The sequence below is a fragment of the Calonectris borealis genome, chromosome 6, assembly GCF_964195595.1.
Source record: "Calonectris borealis chromosome 6, bCalBor7.hap1.2, whole genome shotgun sequence".
Lineage (NCBI taxonomy): Eukaryota > Metazoa > Chordata > Aves > Procellariiformes > Procellariidae > Calonectris > Calonectris borealis.
Window position 1 is genome coordinate 23,996,428 of NC_134317.1, and position 19,113 is coordinate 24,015,540.

General features: G+C 38.2%; 1 protein-coding gene across 1 annotated transcript in view; it reads left to right on the forward strand.

Annotated features, from left to right (window-relative positions):
• The window catches only part of RAPGEF4 (Rap guanine nucleotide exchange factor 4), a 159,389-nt gene that overhangs the window by 105,900 nt on the left and 34,376 nt on the right, over positions 1-19,113 (forward strand). Inside the window, exons 8-15 of the mRNA XM_075153951.1 lie at positions 11-132; positions 1,606-1,789; positions 7,788-7,872; positions 10,884-10,944; positions 11,685-11,761; positions 12,887-13,033; positions 14,328-14,443; positions 17,698-17,786. Of these exons, the coding sequence (XP_075010052.1) occupies positions 11-132; positions 1,606-1,789; positions 7,788-7,872; positions 10,884-10,944; positions 11,685-11,761; positions 12,887-13,033; positions 14,328-14,443; positions 17,698-17,786 (881 nt within the window). The remainder of the gene's footprint in view (positions 1-10; positions 133-1,605; positions 1,790-7,787; positions 7,873-10,883; positions 10,945-11,684; positions 11,762-12,886; positions 13,034-14,327; positions 14,444-17,697; positions 17,787-19,113) is intronic.

Here is a 19,113-nt window from a genome sequence, read left to right on the forward strand (position 1 = left end):
CGTCCTGCAGGCAATGCTGTGTGGGGACAGAATTAGTTGACTGGATGATGCAGCAAAGTCCTTGTGTCCATTCACGAACCCAGGCTGTTGGCATGTGGCAAGTATTGCTGGAAGAAGGTGTTCTTAACCATGGTAAGATAAAGAAAATCAGCATCTTGACTAAAACATGGGCAATGTGGGATATCAGTGCCTCTGTAGATCTCTTTCATGAAAAAGAAAGGGATCGTGAGCCCAAAAGAAATGCTGCAGAGCAACCTGTTCATTCATAAGTGCAAGTGCAACACACAGACAGTATTACATGAATCTTGCTACCAATATACCTTTTTAACTACGGGAATATTGAAAAGTAAATGAACAATTTATAATGATAACTCTAATTATACTTAGGAGTACACTGGCTTGTGATTATATTGCAAAAGCTGTATAGCACTCAGGCCAAGACATGTATTACCGTACACAAAACTGATTTTCATCAAAGATTTGCAGCATTTGGAAGTGAATGTGAGCATTTGTGTTTGCTCAGATCCATAATTTTGGAATGATTTTCAGTGGTTTTGGAATGGTTCCCAAATTCAGCACTCCAAATATTCCAGTGCAGAGATCTGGGATTTTATGTTAGTTTTCTGACTGTATTTTACATTGACTTTCAGTTTCCATTTGGCAGGATTTACTTGGTAACAGGATATTATAGTCCTCAAAAGGGTAGCTTTCTAAAACAATATTCATATTTGAAGCTTTGCATGTACAGTTTTATTAAGTTCAGAAGAGCAGCTCTATTAGAGTACACTTCCATTTATCCTCTGTTGTGCTTCCCATATCCCAGGGAGAAATTTCCACACTGAGAAGACAGATTGTTTCCACCACTTCCTTACCCTAAGGGCTTTAGCTTTAATTCCTGCCAAATATTCCCTTGAACTCCCAGGGGCAAGCTGCTGCAAGCTGCATCACAGTATCCAACTCAACACATCACTCTGACTTGCTTGGAAGACCAAGGGTTTGTCCTTCGCCATAGCATAGCCTCTCTTCAGAAGTCTTCTCTCGGTAGTCTTTCCATTAAGTTCTTCCACCAGGACACGGGTCGATGAACTTGCCCCTGGGATTATATCTTGATGATGTACATTTGTGGTACTTCAGAAAGAGTTTAGATGCTTTTACTACCTTCTAGCCCTGTCTGAAACATGTAGGGCAAGGTGTTCATGCTAGAGAAGACCTCTTAGAAATTCATGATGTAACCGTTTCCCCAGTGTGAATTGTTTGCTTAAATGAAATGGTTTGAAACAATAAGAGCAAAACCAGATCCAATAAGAAAAACGTGAATACGCGTGAATACACACATGTATGTATATACACCCACAACACACGTATATAGAAGCCTTTTGGAAAGGCTACTACTATTTGTAGTACACAATTTAAAAGTGTACCCTCCAAGCTACATAATTTGGACATAGATGAGAAATAAAGGTGTTTCATACTCTTGCAGTTTCTCTGTAGCTTTCTTTCCCTTCTTAACTAATATATCTGTGACATATACGATGCTACACAGATTTCTACAAGGTTAACTTTAATGAGGAGAGCTTAGTGTTTGATATGTTATGTTGTTTTCAGTGGATCAGGAATACCACTTTCAAGACAAATACTTATTTTATCGATTTTTGGACGATGAGCGTGAAGATGCCCCTTTGCCAACTGAGGAAGAGAAAAAGGAGTGTGATGAGGAGCTACAGGACACTATGCTGCTTCTGTCTCAGATTGGGCCAGATGCTCATATGAGGATGATTCTCAGAAAACCGTAAGCACATCAGTGAGTTAATATTATACATGGGCCTTCCATGTGACATGGAAACAAGAGAAATCTACATTTATTATCAGGCATCCTTTGGCTAGTTATTTCACTTCAGAGCCAGTTTGTTCAACCTCTGAAGTTTTTAAGTCCATATTAAGTCATTTCCAACCCTTATGAATGCTTATAAGTTGAACTGTGTGTTGAGAATAACCATCAAACGCCATGAATGCCATCATACTCACCTTGAGGAAAATGCTGCATTATGAGTTTTTATTTAGTTTCTGAGTCTCCCCAAAAGTAAGTTGCAGGTAATAGAAGAGTCCTGCTCCGTTAACACTTCCTGTGTAGACGTGCCATTCAATTAACTATGCTGCTTTCTGTTATTGTGAGTGAGTAGAGTGGTAGGATGGCAGCACAGCAGGTACCTTTCAATTACAGTCGTCAGTGGCAGCCATTAATTAGATTCATCCTTGGTAGAACTTTATTGAATTAAGATAGGCTGAACTTGGCCTGTTGTAGTTTGCTAGCAAGGTGTGAAATGTGGCTCTGTGGGTTTATTTATCCATTCTTATTGCTATAAAATCAATACATTAAAAAAAAATGCTTTCTGTATCTAGGCCACAGATGATGTCTGCCTAACCTTTTCACAGCTGTCGGATCACGTCCTCTCACTCTTCGGTTGGCTAACCCTCCTTTCAGCAATACATTCTGGTCACACTGAAAACTCTGCTAAAGGCCTTTTTTACAGGCAGCTTTATAGTGACTTCAAAGCAACCAGTATAAACTCTGTTTGACCCTCCATTGAAGGCAACCTCTTCATTATGCAGGTAGTGTTTAGGGGCCACTGAAGACATATTTTACTGCTAATTAAGCACACTGAGAAAAATGAATTGTTTAAGGTCATCTTCACTGAAGATTTACTTGTAACAGTCAGTTCAAGAAAGATAAGTACACAAAGCTGGATCCTGCTCCTTTGAGGCCATTGGCAAAGTTTGCCTTTGCTATGGGATAGGATTGGGCCCTGCCTATCCTATGTAAGAACATTTTTTATACTAAAAATGTTTTGAATCCACTTAATACAAGTTTCTGTTTCCATCTGTATCCTTTCCCTGCTCCATTCTTGTCCCTGTGTTGTCTCTTTAGATTGCAAGCCCATTTAGTCGGCACTTTTCCAAAAACTTGCTAAAAGCATTGAATTTCAAAAAGTGCCATCATATACTTGTGCTTATAAAAATAGGTAGTACTTATAAAAATAAGTACTTATAAAAATAGGTAGTGCTTATAAAAATAGGTAGTACTTTTAAAAGTATAAATTCTCTTTTCTCTGTTTATTAGAGGTTTAGTCAAACACAACTAAAGGAGCACTCACTCCCTGTCATACAAGATACATAGACAAACCAGACGGGGAGCATGGTGCTTCCATAAACCCTTATGGCGTCAGGGAAGTGAGGTGTTTTCTTCTCACAGAGATGTCCTGTGCGTTCTCCACTAAGGAGCAAAAGAGGGCTTCTTGCACCCATGAGCAAACGCCAGTCATTAGGAGACTGCGCAGTGCGATGTGTGCTGTGACCCTGCACCTCTGCACTATCTCCAGTTTACCCTGGCGGGATGAATGTGTTGATTATCATCCACACTCCTCGTAGAGAGCTGAAAGGCTGGAATGATGCTGTGGAAAGTACTGCTCTCCCCTCTGTGTCATCACTTCCACAGCATCACCTGAAAGAATATTCATAGGAGATTTTTCATGCAATATGATGAGGGGAAAGAGGTTTTCTCAAGACTGACAGCCATCTGACATCTTTCCCTATCCCTGAAAGTGCTTATTTTTACTGCCCTTTGCTCATGGAAGCAAGCTTGTACTGTCAGGCACCATATTAACTACTGTTCTAGTATTCAGTTTACATGCGTTATGATTTTGTTAGTTGAAAATCCACCCTGGGCTGTGCTGTATCAAAGCTGTTAAAATCTCCATGAATCCTCAGAGTCCTGCTAGTTTTGACTAGACACGGTTACAGCTGCCAAAAGTTCAGGGCTTCAGAGACACTGGCTCTAGCTGACCTGAGCAGGACCCACAATTTTCAAACCAACACAGCTGCATTTTATAATAGTCACCATTTCCGGAGAGGTTGCAGAACTCAGATAATTACTCTGAAAGAAATAAGACAATATTCTTTGATGAGAAGATTACTTTGATAATTTGATTGTATAATGAAGCTGTTGCTTTGAAAGGTACTTTCTATTGTTCAAAATCTGAAAATCTCTAGCAAAAAGTGTCACTTGTTTTGACAGCCGACTTAAAAAATTCTCTGTTTATTACATTAACTGCAGCATTTTAACTGTCAAACTGTGAAAGAATGTTCTATAGTTTAAAAAACAGAATAGAGCTCAGGGAAATTTTTGGCAGGCTCTTGTTGCTATTGGGTGGTTTTTTTTTCTTTGGAAACACATACACTGTGAATGTGAAAATAGCTTTTTGTGAAGTAGCAAACACGGCTCTCTGCTCCTTATAATGCTGGGAGCACAGGTGCGGACCTTGAGCAAGTCCCTGGAAAAAATATTGCAGAATTAACACAGCTCTTCCTTACAAGCGTTTCAGTCCTTCAGGAAAAAAAGATTTTTCTAGTTATTTTTATTTTATTTTAATGATGTTCAGATATAGCTAACTTGACGGTAAACCCTAATTAAATAGGATGCTATAATACAAAGCTAAACACAATAGTAACAGAAGTCTTTAAAGGGAGAATGATATTCATCAGACAACAATATTTAACTAAGATGATGTTATGGATTATATTCTTTTTTAATACTCTAGGCTACAGTAAGTTAGCGGTATGACTGAAACAATAAACAGCACAAAAAATACATATATTAAAATAACAATTTAATTACTGCTAGGAATCCGTAGCTTCTTGAAGGTCTTGTAAAAATTAAGCAAGATTTATTTATTCTCTTGTTCTTAAAATTTTTTATTTAGATGTTCCACCCAGCTGTTAGTAGTAAGAACCATACTGGATTTCTCCATAAAGACTGTATTAAGTTCCATAGTCCTTGGTGGAATTTTCTGCCAACAACATTAATAAACCAAGATTTATTCCTGGGACAGGAAATACAGATTATCTTTCCACATATCAGTCAGTCACTGACGTTTATGGGTATTATATGTGGTAAATGGTATTTATGGAGTTAATCAAGGAGCACTGATTTAAGTACAAAGATTACATAATTAGCTCCCGTGCTAGAGTAAGTGAGCATGCATTCACTTTCACACTCAGACACAGGTAGTGGGTAAAATTATTCATGTCTCCTATATATTCTTTATGGTACTTGGAGACAAAATTTGTACTCTGGAAATATATGCTTATTTGACGTATAATCACAATGTTATGGGGTCTGTGATCCTTTCCTCTGTTCTTATTATCTGAGAATTTTCTGGTTAGCTGTGTAATAAAAATAATCAATTATATTGCTTGTACGTACATGGTTTATCAATGGCAAAGTACTATGTTATTGTCAACACCCCTAGTCACAGAGAAGCTCAATGTCTCTGACCTTGATAAATTCTCCAAACACTGAACAGCTTTTACTGATCACTTAATATCACCTGAGTTCTCCTGTCCGTTAATGTGTAGCCTCGTTCTCTACCTATTCCATTTATTATCCTGTCTCCAACCAGCTATTGCTGTTAGAATGTGTTCCCTGCAGAAACTAGGTCTTTACACAGCAGGATCCTACAAATCAACATCAGTGGGTCACCACACAGGTTTTACAGAAGCAGTGATGCCTAATATCTCTCCATGTGACATCTGCAGAAGCAGAAGTAAAGACTGGGTACATCCACTATAGATTGTCAGTCCTCCCAGCGTGCTACCACAGGAGGCAAATGGACATACAGAAAGAAGAGTGTACCCTTTTGTCTTGATAGAGATCTGATGTAGTAACACATCATCCTTTTATATTTTAATTTCATGTAGAAATTTGTTAATTTGTTACACTATGTTTTCCATTTTCCAATGCTTGCTGGTTTTGCAAGCATGTAATAAAATTAAAAATGTTACTTCCTATGGGAAGTATTATTATATCCTTACCTTGTGTTTCTTAAATATCCAGGTAGCTAGTACTGGCTTAGCTTTATTCTGTACTTAATTCAGCTGCTACTGCCCCACATAAATCACTAGGAGTGGCAGCTTTATAATTTCAAGCCAGATTTAGAAACAGTAAAGAGTATTTTGAGTCACTAGAGGGCATAGCAGTACCAAACCAGTTTCTGTTTCTCCCTTAGCAGTTTATTCCGTTCTGTATGAGAAAAGAATAATTTCATCCAAAACATTTTTTGCCTAAATTGGTCTTTAATCTGGGTAATGATAAATGCATGTCATTGGTAAGTGAAGAACAGATGAAAAATACAGCTTGCTTAGCAGAGATGTCAGTTGTCCTTATGTTTTCTATGACTTCTTCAGTACTTCCTTCATCCAAAAGAAGTCTCCATCAAACTGATTTTGCAAAAAGATGCGATATAACTCCAGAGTGACACAATTGCTGGGTATTCCCCATACCTCACGCATGATTTAGACAGACTGTTGAACCAAGAGGTGATTAGGCAGAAAACCTGTAAGCACTATATTTCTTTATATGACTTTCCTGATCCTCTAGATGCTAGAATCTCCTGTAATACTGACATTTTAGGAGGAAAACTTCTATCAGAAAGGTTCATTGTGACATTTCTTTTAGGGCTATCCAAAGATTCAACTGTGCTGTTCATTCTTTTGACACCATACATTGCAGACAGTGGGGTTTGGAACTGCCCACTAGCCTGTTCTTAATGTGAGCGTCTAAACCTTCTCCTTTGAAACTCCTGCCCCTGGACTGGACTTCCTGTGTCCCATTTCCTCACATCTTAAATTTATCCTCTCTCCCTTCTTATGACTAGGTTGCTCTTTTCTTCTGTTCTTAGCCCATTGATTTAATTACTTATATTCTGCTTTTCACAAATCTAAACCATATTGTTTGAAAGGACTTAGTCCTATAAAAGTAACTTGGGATAATGCTTTAAAGGATTTTTTCTGTGTGTGTGTATGTAACTCCAATGCGCTGTCTGAAATTCTATCACAGGAGAATTTGTCCTATTAGAAAATAAAGTTGTGTTAGACACTTTAACTGAAGAGAATCTTGTGAGTGGGAAAAAGATTAGGAGTTACGCACAAGCTCCTACAACTCCTTCTCATGGGTACTGTTTATTAGACCCTCCAAAGCATCTCTGACACACTGCAGTCCTCAGAGTATTTGTGTCCTTTTTTAGCAATCAGAAAATTTTCCAGTGTGTAGACTACAGAAATGCAATTTTTTCAGTCACAGTGGCAGCCTCATTCCTTGTTGTGCTATAGGAGGATTATTCCTTTATCAATGCATGCTTTTTATTAATGGCAGCTTCTTGTATTTTTCAGTGAGAGAAGTTGAAACTACTGAGTGATTCTTATTTACCTTTGTGGCTAAATAACAGCACTCAGCATTAACTCTATAGCAGTCATTTACTGTCCTCCAAGATGCGCTGCTGCCTCTTCCAATTTGTTCAGCAGAAATTCACACACTCCTTTACAAACCACTACTACTGTCTGTTTGCTACAACTAATTAGTGCCGCATGTGAAAAATAGTGCAGGTCCCACGCTCGGGAGTCCTTTTGAAAGAAACAGATCTTTTTGTACCATTTCTGATTTATCTGACCATTTTACATGTAGAACACTTGATTTTATCAGGAAAGCTGCCTAATCAGGATCTCTCTAAGGTGGTTGCCATGGCTGCTGCTCAGTGTCATTCAGGTGGTTTCATAGCGCTTCCATCCTTTGTGTGTTTCAGTCCTCCAGCCAGAACCATCGTTCAGTCCCTGTTTAGTGAGGATGTACCCTTCAGTAGACAGTACAACAGCATTTTGTGTTGTTTTGTACCTCTCTGAAGCATTTATTTTGGGCATTTATTGCATTTGCTGTCCTTTTTATCTTCTCTCCATAGGCCTGGCCAGAGAACTGTAGATGACTTAGAAATTATATATGAAGAACTTCTTCACATTAAGGCCTTATCTCATCTTTCTACCACAGTAAGTATTTTTAAAAATATAAGTCATGACCAAAAGGGAGGTTGAATTTTGACTTCTGGTGCTTTATTAGAATTGGAGTGCCTACAACCCTTTCCGTTTATACTTTCCATGCAAAGAATATATTCCCAACTGTGAGGACCACACAAACACTATGCAGATGTAAGTTGTCTTTTGGATATCAGATATAATTCTTTTCATGTGTTTCTGCACAGCCCCTACCTCACTCACTTGGCACAGGTGCCTCCATCTCGGTCCATATGTGAGTTTAAATTAAGTTGCATGTGATCTGACCTGATACCTGGGACTGTGGTGCTACTGAATTTTGCGGAGTAGACATCTGATTTCTGAACTATAAGAAGTCTTAGCTTGAACCAGTTAGGAGGAGGAATTGCAGAGTGCGGAAAGGTGTACTGTGCAGTGCTGGCTGCTTGGAGTTTGGTCACTGAGTGAAGGAAACCTCATCAAACACCTTCTCTCTGAGTGGGCAAGAACAGTGCAGAGAACCAAGAATAAATGAAATGGAGAAAATGCCTGGAGGAGTGAATGCAACTGTTTAAAGTCTCACCATTGTTTACACACTGTGTAGGCAACTGAAGCAAGCTAGATACACTTTACTTGGTAGCAGCAAGATGTGGGTGCTTTCAGAAAAAGGAAGCCAGTCAGAAAGTAGCTTCTTTGGAAGCTCTTGATATTTTCAATAATTCTCAGCTAACTTGGACAGATGCAGCTAATTATGAAGCTACATTACAGAAAGATAGTAATCCATGCAAACATATAACACCTGAGCCATGTTTTTCAAAAACAATGTGCATCCAGAGTTGGTAACTGAACTAAGAGGGAACAGCCAGCCAAAATCCTTAGGCGTCTCTGGGATGTAGGAAAAAAGTATTTAAAGACAGACTTCTGTAAGATCCAGAAATGACCCTTTTCAAATCAAACAAAATAAACTACCCAAGATAGACAGATACTGAGGGGGAGTGAAGAACGCTCTTGATACTACAGACATAACCCAGAACAAAAAAATCCGAAACAGAAAATATTTCCAGCACAGAAGAAATTCAGACTTCAGGTTAGAATCCACAGAAAATAGCATATAGAACAAGTATGGCAAATGATACAAACCACAAGAAATACTTGGCATTTTGAAGAAGTGCAGTTGATTCCATGTTTTCAGTAAGAATTTGGAAATGCCAGCCTATTATGTGCAGCGTGAACTAAAGCAGAGGACAGAAACCATGACTAGCTTAGAGGAAATCTTCAGAGGAGCAACAGACGGCATTGCTCCTATGAACCAGAAGATTAATGGTCAATTGACTTGAAAGCAAATGGAATGTTTATGCATTTTAAGCAAGGCAGTAATTCCTGAAGTTTTCTAGATATGCCATGAGCAGCAGGAAGTAAAATGGATAAAACACAGGTCGCATGGTGGTGAACTAGAGAAGCCTGTGAAGTTAATGTATGAATGAAAAACAATTATATAATACAGTGTTAAAACGAAATTGAATTCTTGGCTTCATCAAGAGGATTCATTCACTGCAGAGGCAAATGACTGAAACAACTGAGAAGACATCTGAGGACATACAGGGATAGGAACACTCTCTACAGTGTGCAGAACAGTCCTAATGGGGTTGTATTTCCTGTCCTTATGAAAGCGTCATTGCCTTCAGGCAGAGGTTATAAAAGAGTTTGGTGAGCTAATTGTTATAGAAATCACAGGCCTGTGGGTGCGTTCACTGGTCAGTGTACTAAAAAAACCTGTCCAAACACCTCTATTTATCCCTCTTCTTCTCCAGACTGCAAACAGGGAGTGCTTTGCACTGGCTGTCAGGAAAGAGTTCTGGGAGAGGTGGCTGGTGTGATATACTTATGCTTGGTGCCTGAGCAAAGGTTTGGTGGGTGCCTTTAGGACATCAGAGCCTGAATTTGTCCACCCATCTTAGGAGATGCAGCCACCAGACTCTCATCTGGATTGTGTCCAGAATTTGAGAGTTCCTCCCCAAGTTTTATTTCATGGACTAAAAATTTTTTCAATTCAAACACTTGGGAGAAAGGTGTGAAACTACTACTACTAAATATATGTTGGATCCAGCTTTTGATCTGTATTTGGCACGGTCAAGTTACATGGTAGTACCTCTGAAACATGGATTGTCACCAGCTGACGTTCTCTGAAAACAAGAATCCCACTGCTTGGAAATTGGCCTCCAAGTCCTTGGAGACTTGCGGTTGTAAGAAAAAGCACGTAGGAAAACTCAGGATAATATGAGGTTCCCAGTGCTGCTACTATTTTGTGAAAGTAACACTAACAGTTTTTACAGTGAGAAAAAGCGGTTGTAAACAGTGTCTCACTAGAGGCAACTGCCCGGTCAGTCGTAAGAGCTAATCACACCAGAGCAATACAAACGCAATGAGGAGCAGGCTGACACCAAGGGCAGTGTCACATTCTCCAGTTCCTGGCAGCGGTAGTGAGCTGGACGATTTGCCTGGGAAGCTGTCAAGTGGAGAGGGGCCTCAGCAGGTCCAGATGGCTGTGCCTCACAGCTTGACACAGCAGAAGTGGCCAGACTTACGTCAGTAAGGGGAAGGGTACTGATTTCTCAGAGAAGAACAGGAGTACCGCAGAGCCCCATGGAGTAGTTGACTATCTAGCTGTCTTCTTAATAGCTAGTAGATTAGCTATTACCAGTTGAAATTTTCCATCATGTTAATGTTAATTGTTAATGATGGTTTCACATGTGTATGTATGAAGAAAGACGTGGAGACCTGTATCTTAAAGATGCCCTTGTCTGAGCCATTTGGAGCCAGGAAATGTAGAGGCTCATGTTCTGTAAAGCCAATCAGTAGGAAATAAGACATCAAGTGAAGCAGACCATTGTCTGGCTGTGTGACTCTGAATGAGTGCTGAATGATGCAGAGGGAAAGCAAGCAGTGACTTGGGTATATTATGTGGCTTCCTCTCACCAGGAAGAATAAGATACATATAAAAACTATAATTTATCTCTCTTTATTTTAAGGTAAAGCGAGAATTAGCAGGTGTCCTCATTTTTGAGTCACATCCCAAAGCAGGAACAGTCTGTAAGTAAATGGAGTCCTGTCAGATCTTCTTTCTCATCTGTGGCATGAACATTTAAATTCTTAATGTTTAAATGACAAGAGCAAAACTTGGATGCACTCTTCAAACTTGACTGGCACTAAGTGTTTAAAACCTGGGGTAGTAGGGGTTGGCTTAGTCTGTTGCCGATTGCAGGGACAGTACCAAAATGAATTCTGTATCCTTGGTTGGATATATGTATCACGTACAATTTGGGTGTGTTTTGATCGAGAAGTTTGGGTTGGACCAATCTCTATTTAAAATGTATTTTAATATTATCCTTTTATTAAAAAAAATCTTGCTGCACAAAATAGAGGATTTAAAATGTTAGATTACTCAGACCTGTTTATACTGAGAAGTTTTAGCAAATTCACAGCCACTAGAGAATTGGGTTGGAACATGGTGTTACTGGAGGGATCCAAATCTGTGTGCTGATTAGTAATTGGTAACCTGACATGTATCGATAAAGAAGTCGTTGCAATTGTCATGGAAAATAAAAGCAACTTTCACATCAGTGTAATAAAATAACTGCTATATGGGTGTGGGTTTTTTTTTTCTAAAATCTGAAGGCAATTGCTTTTAAAATCATAGTATGCCCTTTTTCAAGGTAGACATTAATATGACTGCAGTAGAGTTACCTTGAATTTTATTGAGTGCAGAATCTGGCCCATTTATATTTTGAGTAACTATATTCTCACCATAAAATCTTTTCTCTCTCTTGTAGTATTTAATCAGGGAGAAGAAGGTACTTCTTGGTACATTATCCTAAAGGGATCAGTAAACGTAGTCATTTATGGCAAGGTATTTTTTTCGGAAGACTTTTTATATGATTCTTATTATTGAAATTGTAAGAGTAAACTTTGATGGAATACAGTTTAATTTAGAGCAAAATTGCATTGTCTGAGGAAAGAAATTGAATGTAATTTTATTAAGAAATGATCCAGTGGTTTCACTGATTATACTTCCAGTTGATTGCTGTATAATTTCAGGATATATTACACAGTTTCTGAATATAATTCAGCAGAGTTATATCAGTATCTTTAGGACAAAGTCATTTGCTGGAATTTGGTGAATTGCCAGACTTCAGTCTCATGAGGGTTTTTGCCCTGTCCCTTTACCACCATATTCTTTTGCATTTGTATGACTAACTTTTCTCACGCATGCCAGACATGTTTGACAGAAGTACTGCTTGGTGACTAGTGCTTCTCAGGTTGGATGAACCCCTCCTAAATTTATGCCAGCTCTTCATTTTAGTTAAGCTATAGACTGAAAAGCATGTCTATTAAATTTCCTGTTTATAAGAGAGATTTTTCAAGGCAAAAAATAGAACTTTGGTACACAGCAATCCCTTGAGTCTTTAAAAATCCCTACTTCCCTATTGATTTCTCATTCAGTGACTGAGAATCCTCCATTCTGAATACCAAGCATTTCACCAAAATCTAGCACAGAGGCCCTGGTGCTAACTCTGTTCCTAAGTAATCCGTATTTAGCTACATTTTTTACATTACTGGGTGGGCCAGATCCTCTGTTACTATCAATTGGAGTAAATGGAGCACTGATGATTTACACCAGCTGAAGATGTTGTGTTATATGTTATTTCTGCAAACTTGATCTTATTTTTTAGGGCCTCTATAAATAAAAAGCAAACAACTCAACAACTTTTTGTCTGCAGCAGGGCTAGAAGAGTCCTTCAAGCTGAATGTAATTTCAGAGAACAAGCCAATTCTTTTCTATTCTTGCCTTTCTTTAGTAATAGTAATAACCAGCTATCAAGTATTGTTTCCTAGTCATTATTTTGGCTGTTGATTTTCTGCCAAATAGATTTGTTTTGGTATTTGATTGTGAAGTCCGGTGTTTGTACAAGGATTTTCAATAGAATCCAGAGTAATGATGGGTTTCTGCATGTAAATGTTTTGCTGTGTGCAGGGTGTGGTATGTACTCTACACGAAGGAGATGATTTTGGCAAGTTAGCGCTTGTGAATGATGCTCCCAGAGCAGCATCCATTGTTCTGCGTGAAGATAACTGCCACTTCTTGAGAGTAGACAAGGAGGACTTCAACAGGATCCTTAGGGTAAGAGTGGGAAGGGCCACCCCGACAGCGTGATATCAGAACTTGCAAATTTTTCTAGAGTCTGTCTTTTTTCTATGGATATATTGATATTGATAACCTTGTCCAAAGTGTCCCCAGTTGCAGAACAGAGGTGCGACAGTCTAGAAGATCAAGTAACGAACATATGAATCATCTTTCCTCTTTTTCTGTTCCTAGCTCAGCCATGAAAATGGGACCAAATGGAACCTTTTGTCTCTCACATTTCTGTGGTCTAGCATTTGCCAAGTGCTTAGTTTTTCCTTAAGCTGTCCAGGATTTCTGGGTGATCTTCCATCCAAATGTTGAATAAAACAAGATCACCCGTTCTCCCAGATAGGTCAGTGTCAGGTACCTTAAACTCAATAGATTCAAGGCAGAATCAAGTGGCAAGGTAAATAAGCTACAGGTGAATGCACAGATGTCTTTATCAGAGAGCTCTAGAAAGATATTCCCAGACTAATTTTACAGTTATTCAAGTTAGGGCAAATGTGTTCCAAAGTCCAGCTGTAATTCTGTAAATACAGGCTGTTTTGCGATCATTCATAGTATAGGAAGTCAAAACCAGTATCATCCTGTATTTGAACGTATACATGCCCAGTATTGCAACAATAAAACCAGTCCAGACAGAGTACTGTGCTAAAAAAATGACATAAGATTGTACTTACTGTACAAAAGAGAACGAGGATCCCATTGGCAGTAAGGTTGGGTTGCCCATGGAGACTCCCAACTGATTTAGCTTTGGTTGATAATCAAAATCCGTGGTCTTACTGATTTTCATCTGTGTTATCTGAATGCACATTATATTTTTTCTTTTTCTACTATGATCTGGTAGTAGAAAATGAAAAGTTTACTGACAGCTTAATGAGCTAAGACTCACGATTTTTAACTGCCATTTTCTTTTTTTTTTAATAAGAGAAAAGTCAGATTATAGATAATAATGTTCATATATAAGTGAGGATAGAGATTACACTACATATGGAAAGTTTGGGGCGGGAGGGGGGCTCTGTTTATTGGTAAACTTTTTTTCCTTTGCCATAGCCAGAGATTTTTCACATGGTTCTTGCTCTAGTCCCTCCCACAATTCTCTGCCTCTTCCCCCAGTGCCAGTGCTTCCCTCTTGATTCTGCCTGTAAGAAAAGCAGAATAAAGATAGATAAATACAGGGGAAAAGAACCAACCCAAGAGTCTTTTGTGTTTGAAAATCATGCACTTTTTCAGAGTAACTAATCAGCCAAATCGGGTGTAATTACGTTATTAAAAGTAACTTGTCTTGCAGGATGTAGAAGCAAATACAGTAAGACTCAAAGAACATGACCAAGATGTCTTGGTGTTGGAGAAGATCCCAGCAGGAAACAGAGTTTCTAATCAAGGAAATTCACAGCCTCAGCACAAGTATGTTTTCATTCAATAGTGCAAATGTCAGACAATGATTAACTTTTCATATGGTATTATTATCCAAACAATAGCATATTCCCCCTTTCTATGGAAGAATGCAGTGCGTATAAAGTTTTCTTTTTTATAATCATCAGCTGATCACATGCCCCATAGTGGATAATATATCAATTTCCAGCAGCACACCAGTTCTATGTTTTTACACAATAATTCTCTAAAGATCTTACTGTAAATACTTATCTCATGTAATAGCTTCTAAATAGACTGCACATGGAGAATGCTGAAACCATACTAAGCTGAGCTACTGTGTAAAAGACATGAGGAAAATACATTGTTTTATTGTTAAGTACAGATATTTTCATTTTGGATTTTGAGCCCTGGATTCTAATAAGAGTTTGCTAGGTACAATTTATATACAAAACGAAGATCTCATGCAATGAAAGTCGCACAGCTTATCTTACAGAATAGGTTTGGACTGTAATAACCAATATTCATTATATTTTCTTTACTTTTTTACTGAAACGGAAAAAGTACAATTCTGTTTGGATACTACTGTGATAAGAGTAGAGTGAGGCTATTATCATTCCAAATGTTGGTAAAACCCCTAAAGGCTTTGTAAATATGTTATTTGCAAATAGATGCACAATTTTCTTCAGAAACATTCGAACAAATCCAACAAAATAAGCACCAAGAAGTTTTGAATCCTTTACCCTGGACATTACTTTTTCTCAAAGAAAGAGCTAATTTACTGTGAGATATTTTGAGTACAGTTTTTATCTGATCTGGGATTTCATATACCTATTTTATCTGCATAACTGAATATAAAGATTTGTAAAGATCTGTGAAGGGTTGAATAAACCATTCCTTGTATTTGATATACGCATTTCACGTATCTCAGAAACAGCCATTTCACCTTTCACTTGAGCTATTAGAAAAACAAACTATGCTACCAGGAAAACATGTACTCTTACAACAAATTTTTCTTTGTCTAAATGAGGGGAACTTGACTGCAGCCAGTGGATTTGCATCAGCAGCTGCAATGCACAGCAACTCGGTCATAGATTTAAATCCATTATCTTGGATCTGATATATTTTTCATGCTTTCAAAAGTGAAAGTTTCATTTAAACGTATTTCAAACACTACCTTCCTTGCAAACTCTTTGCAGCATTATTTGTATTATTTAACATTTTCTTGTTCAGAATTTGATAAAAATAGCTAGAGACATTAATGGTCCCTGGTTAAGTTAGGCTGTATTTTACAGCTTACATTCCAGGAATATTTTCAGGTAAAGCTCAGAATTTCATTTCTCTAAATATTTTATGCATTTGGTCAGCACATTTACTATCAATGTGCCAGCAAGGGAGCTTTTGCTGATAACAATGACAAATAGACATAAGCTGCACGAAAGAGGAAGCTACCTTGAAAGCTCACTGTCTGCTTTTCAGCAGTCAGATTACTTTGTTAATAGTGTGTTGGCAGTGTCTTTTTGTTTAAAATCTTTTGAAGTGAGTTCACTGGTTTTGAAGATGACATTTCTTTTGTTTCTTTTGTTAGTAAATAGAGTAAGTGGCTACAATTATGCTTGAGAGTCCAAATCAAAGTTACTGATGTATTCTGATTTCCAGAGTGTGTTACTGGAATGTGTTAGTTGAGTGTTTAGTACTTTTGAAAATCACTGTAGCCAAGAGAGAAGCTTAACAGGGACCTCTTCTTAAAAGGCTTGCTGCAGATGTAGCTTACATCTCTGATATCTCTTCAGATGAGCTGCACTTTGGGCTTTACTCCCTAAGCAGGTACATAGCATTTGCACTAGAGAAATGTTCTGCATCCCAAAGGTGTTCCCTGAGATATCCAGTCAACCAAGAAACTCATTTTCTTCATCTTAGTCTTGGGGAAAACTTCACTTTGGGAGCAGATCCTTGCAGTTGCAGTTTGTATTCTACTGCCTCCTCTACTGAGCAGGCAGAGCTCCTACGTAGCTCCCTGAGCCATGCTTTCAAACAGTGACAGTTTTGCTTCGAAGGACTAGCTCTGAAGTTCTCACTCCCAAGATCTAACTCTTTATGGGTGATCACACTCATGTAGGATGAATTCAGCAGCCCTGCAAGTCACTTCACTGTTCATTTTCACTTTCATATTCAGAGTACAGCAACCTGTGATTTCTCTGCTTCACTCGCTTAGATACTTGGTTAGTATCTCTGCAAGAATGTGCACTGGCTTAACAAGTGTTTGTGTTCTTGGGACATCAATACAGTTCTTCCAAAGGGGTTGGCACGTAAAAGAACTGTGACGGTCAGCACTCAAAGTGAGGAGGAGCTCCCAGGAGCTCAGCTCCACCACTTATTTCTCAGCAGGAGCAGAGTATCTTCACTTCTCAGGGTTTTTTCGTTCTTTTTTTTTTTTTTTAAAGTTTCATACTTTATCAGTTGGATTCTAAAAAAAAGAAAAAAAAGATGCAAAGATTGAAAGAATGGAGGGAAAGATAAAAAAATCCGATCTGCAAGGAAAGAAAAAAAAGACAACAGGACAAGTTTAGCAATATCCTGTGATATTCTGCTGGTACTTAAAATCTTGCCAGTGTTTTTGCATGAAGCAGAAAAACCTGACTATTGCACTAGTTCTCTCACCCCCCTAAATTTACTCCAGGAAATGGTACAATCCTAAGTTTATCCATTTGAAAAACTTACTTACTTCAGCTACCTAAGGCATTGCACAAATTTGAAGATACAGTGTGCTATTTCATTATCTGCCCCCATCTTCTCAGACCAACCCCTGTCAGTGATGCTGAAGGAAATTGTTTCCTTGCTCTGACACCGACACACATCAGTTCTCATTTCTTGCTCATAGTAAGTCTGTTAAGAACCTCTAATGACTGCGAATTGCTATCATTACTGAGATCTTTATTCTCAGTGGAGAAGCATTTCTGATTGCACTTCCCCAGGTTTGCACCAGTGCAGCTCTGCTGATTGCGGTGTAACTGTGGTGGTGTTATACTGGAGTACTTGTGCGGGGAGGGGGCCATCTGTCATCTCACACCCCCTGGGTAGGGTGGAGAGATTTATTGCTCCCATTTTACAGGGGGGAAGCCAACAAAGATTGTGAGTGGTTTTGTCCTAAGCCATACAGAGATTCTGGTCAGAGCAGGTATTTGTACTCTGGCACTCGTCAGTCCTGGTCTTCTCACTGGTACGCAACTGTTTCTTGATTAGCTGTTTTGTCTATGAGACACTAACTGCTCCTTTCCCTCCCTCAGGTATATTGTGATGTCAGGAACCCCAGAGAAAATTTTAGAGCATTTTCTAGAAACTATGCGCCCTGAAGCAACTTTAAATGAAGCAACAGGTATCTACATGACAAAGGCTGTGTTATTATTACTGCATAAGATGGTCTTGCTGGGGGAACACTGCAATGTGATGCTTTGAAAAGCAGCTAGTGGTAGTTTTTCCCAGAATAAGAACTACCTGCTGCTCTGAAACAACCCCGAAAAACCTAGGAAATCCAGAATTAAAGATAACAATCCACTCCTCCTAGCCTGCTTTATTGTATTTGTACTTTCACTTCAGAGTAGAACAGCAAAATCTCAAAAGGTGCCAGACCACTAGTCATGACTTTAATAAGGCACAACTTCAATTAGGCTAGGACAGAGCGTGCATTAGCACCCGATGATAATGGTACTCATACTTCTTGTTCTGGATGTCACTTAATACTGTGAACTGGCTTGATACCTCCAGCCATTGCGTTATGCTAGTATAAGTATTCCCAAATTTTCATATCCATATCACATTTAAAGTATCACAGTTTAAATTACTTGTTTGTGATACTTTCTCATGTGCAGGGAATGAAGAATTGTTACTCAAAAGAGAAGAACTCAGCACATCATGGGCCAAGTCCCAAGAATGCAGGTTGCTGCAGCTGCACTTAATAGGCTGCTTTTCATTAATGTAAAGAGAACAGAGAATTTACATCTAGGGATATAGATATTTGGTGACTTACTATTAGTAAGTATTTTAATTTTTAAAAAGAGTCAGGCACAAAAAATTCCTCCTAATTATGATAAAGTAATGCAGAGACCTTTATATTAAGCTATGTAATATTGCTTTAGCAAGTTCTTTTTACATTGCAGATGTCTAAGTAGTATATATTCAAAGGTGTTCTTAAATCCAGTTAATCTGTTACTAACCTTATAATATTGGAGAAACCTGTATAGTGGACCATAAATGGTGGAAGAATTGAAAGATTACAGAAATCCTTTTACACTGTGTGCTTTAACCACTTTAAAAAAAAAAATTCATCCTTTTCATAGATACCTGTTTATTAGGATTACAAGCAGAACATTGTTCTTTAAGCCTGCTAGAATATAATCACAAGTTTACTATTCATAGTATGCATGCATTATACATTTTTCTAAAATGAATTATTTTTTAAATCTTTTAAAACTTTTCCCCAAAACATCCAATGACAAGATTATACCTATATCCTAATGGGATACAAAATGTCACAATTCACAAACAAAGCTATTTTTAGGATATAGAAGCTCAGAGTGCTGGAAAATTGAATTTTTAGTTTATGCATTCCTTTAATTAAGAACAGTTAAAATCTGGATATTACGCAAAGAAAAAGTCCCACCCTTCCGGAGGTGAGTTTTGTCAACTGAGAGATATTTTCATAT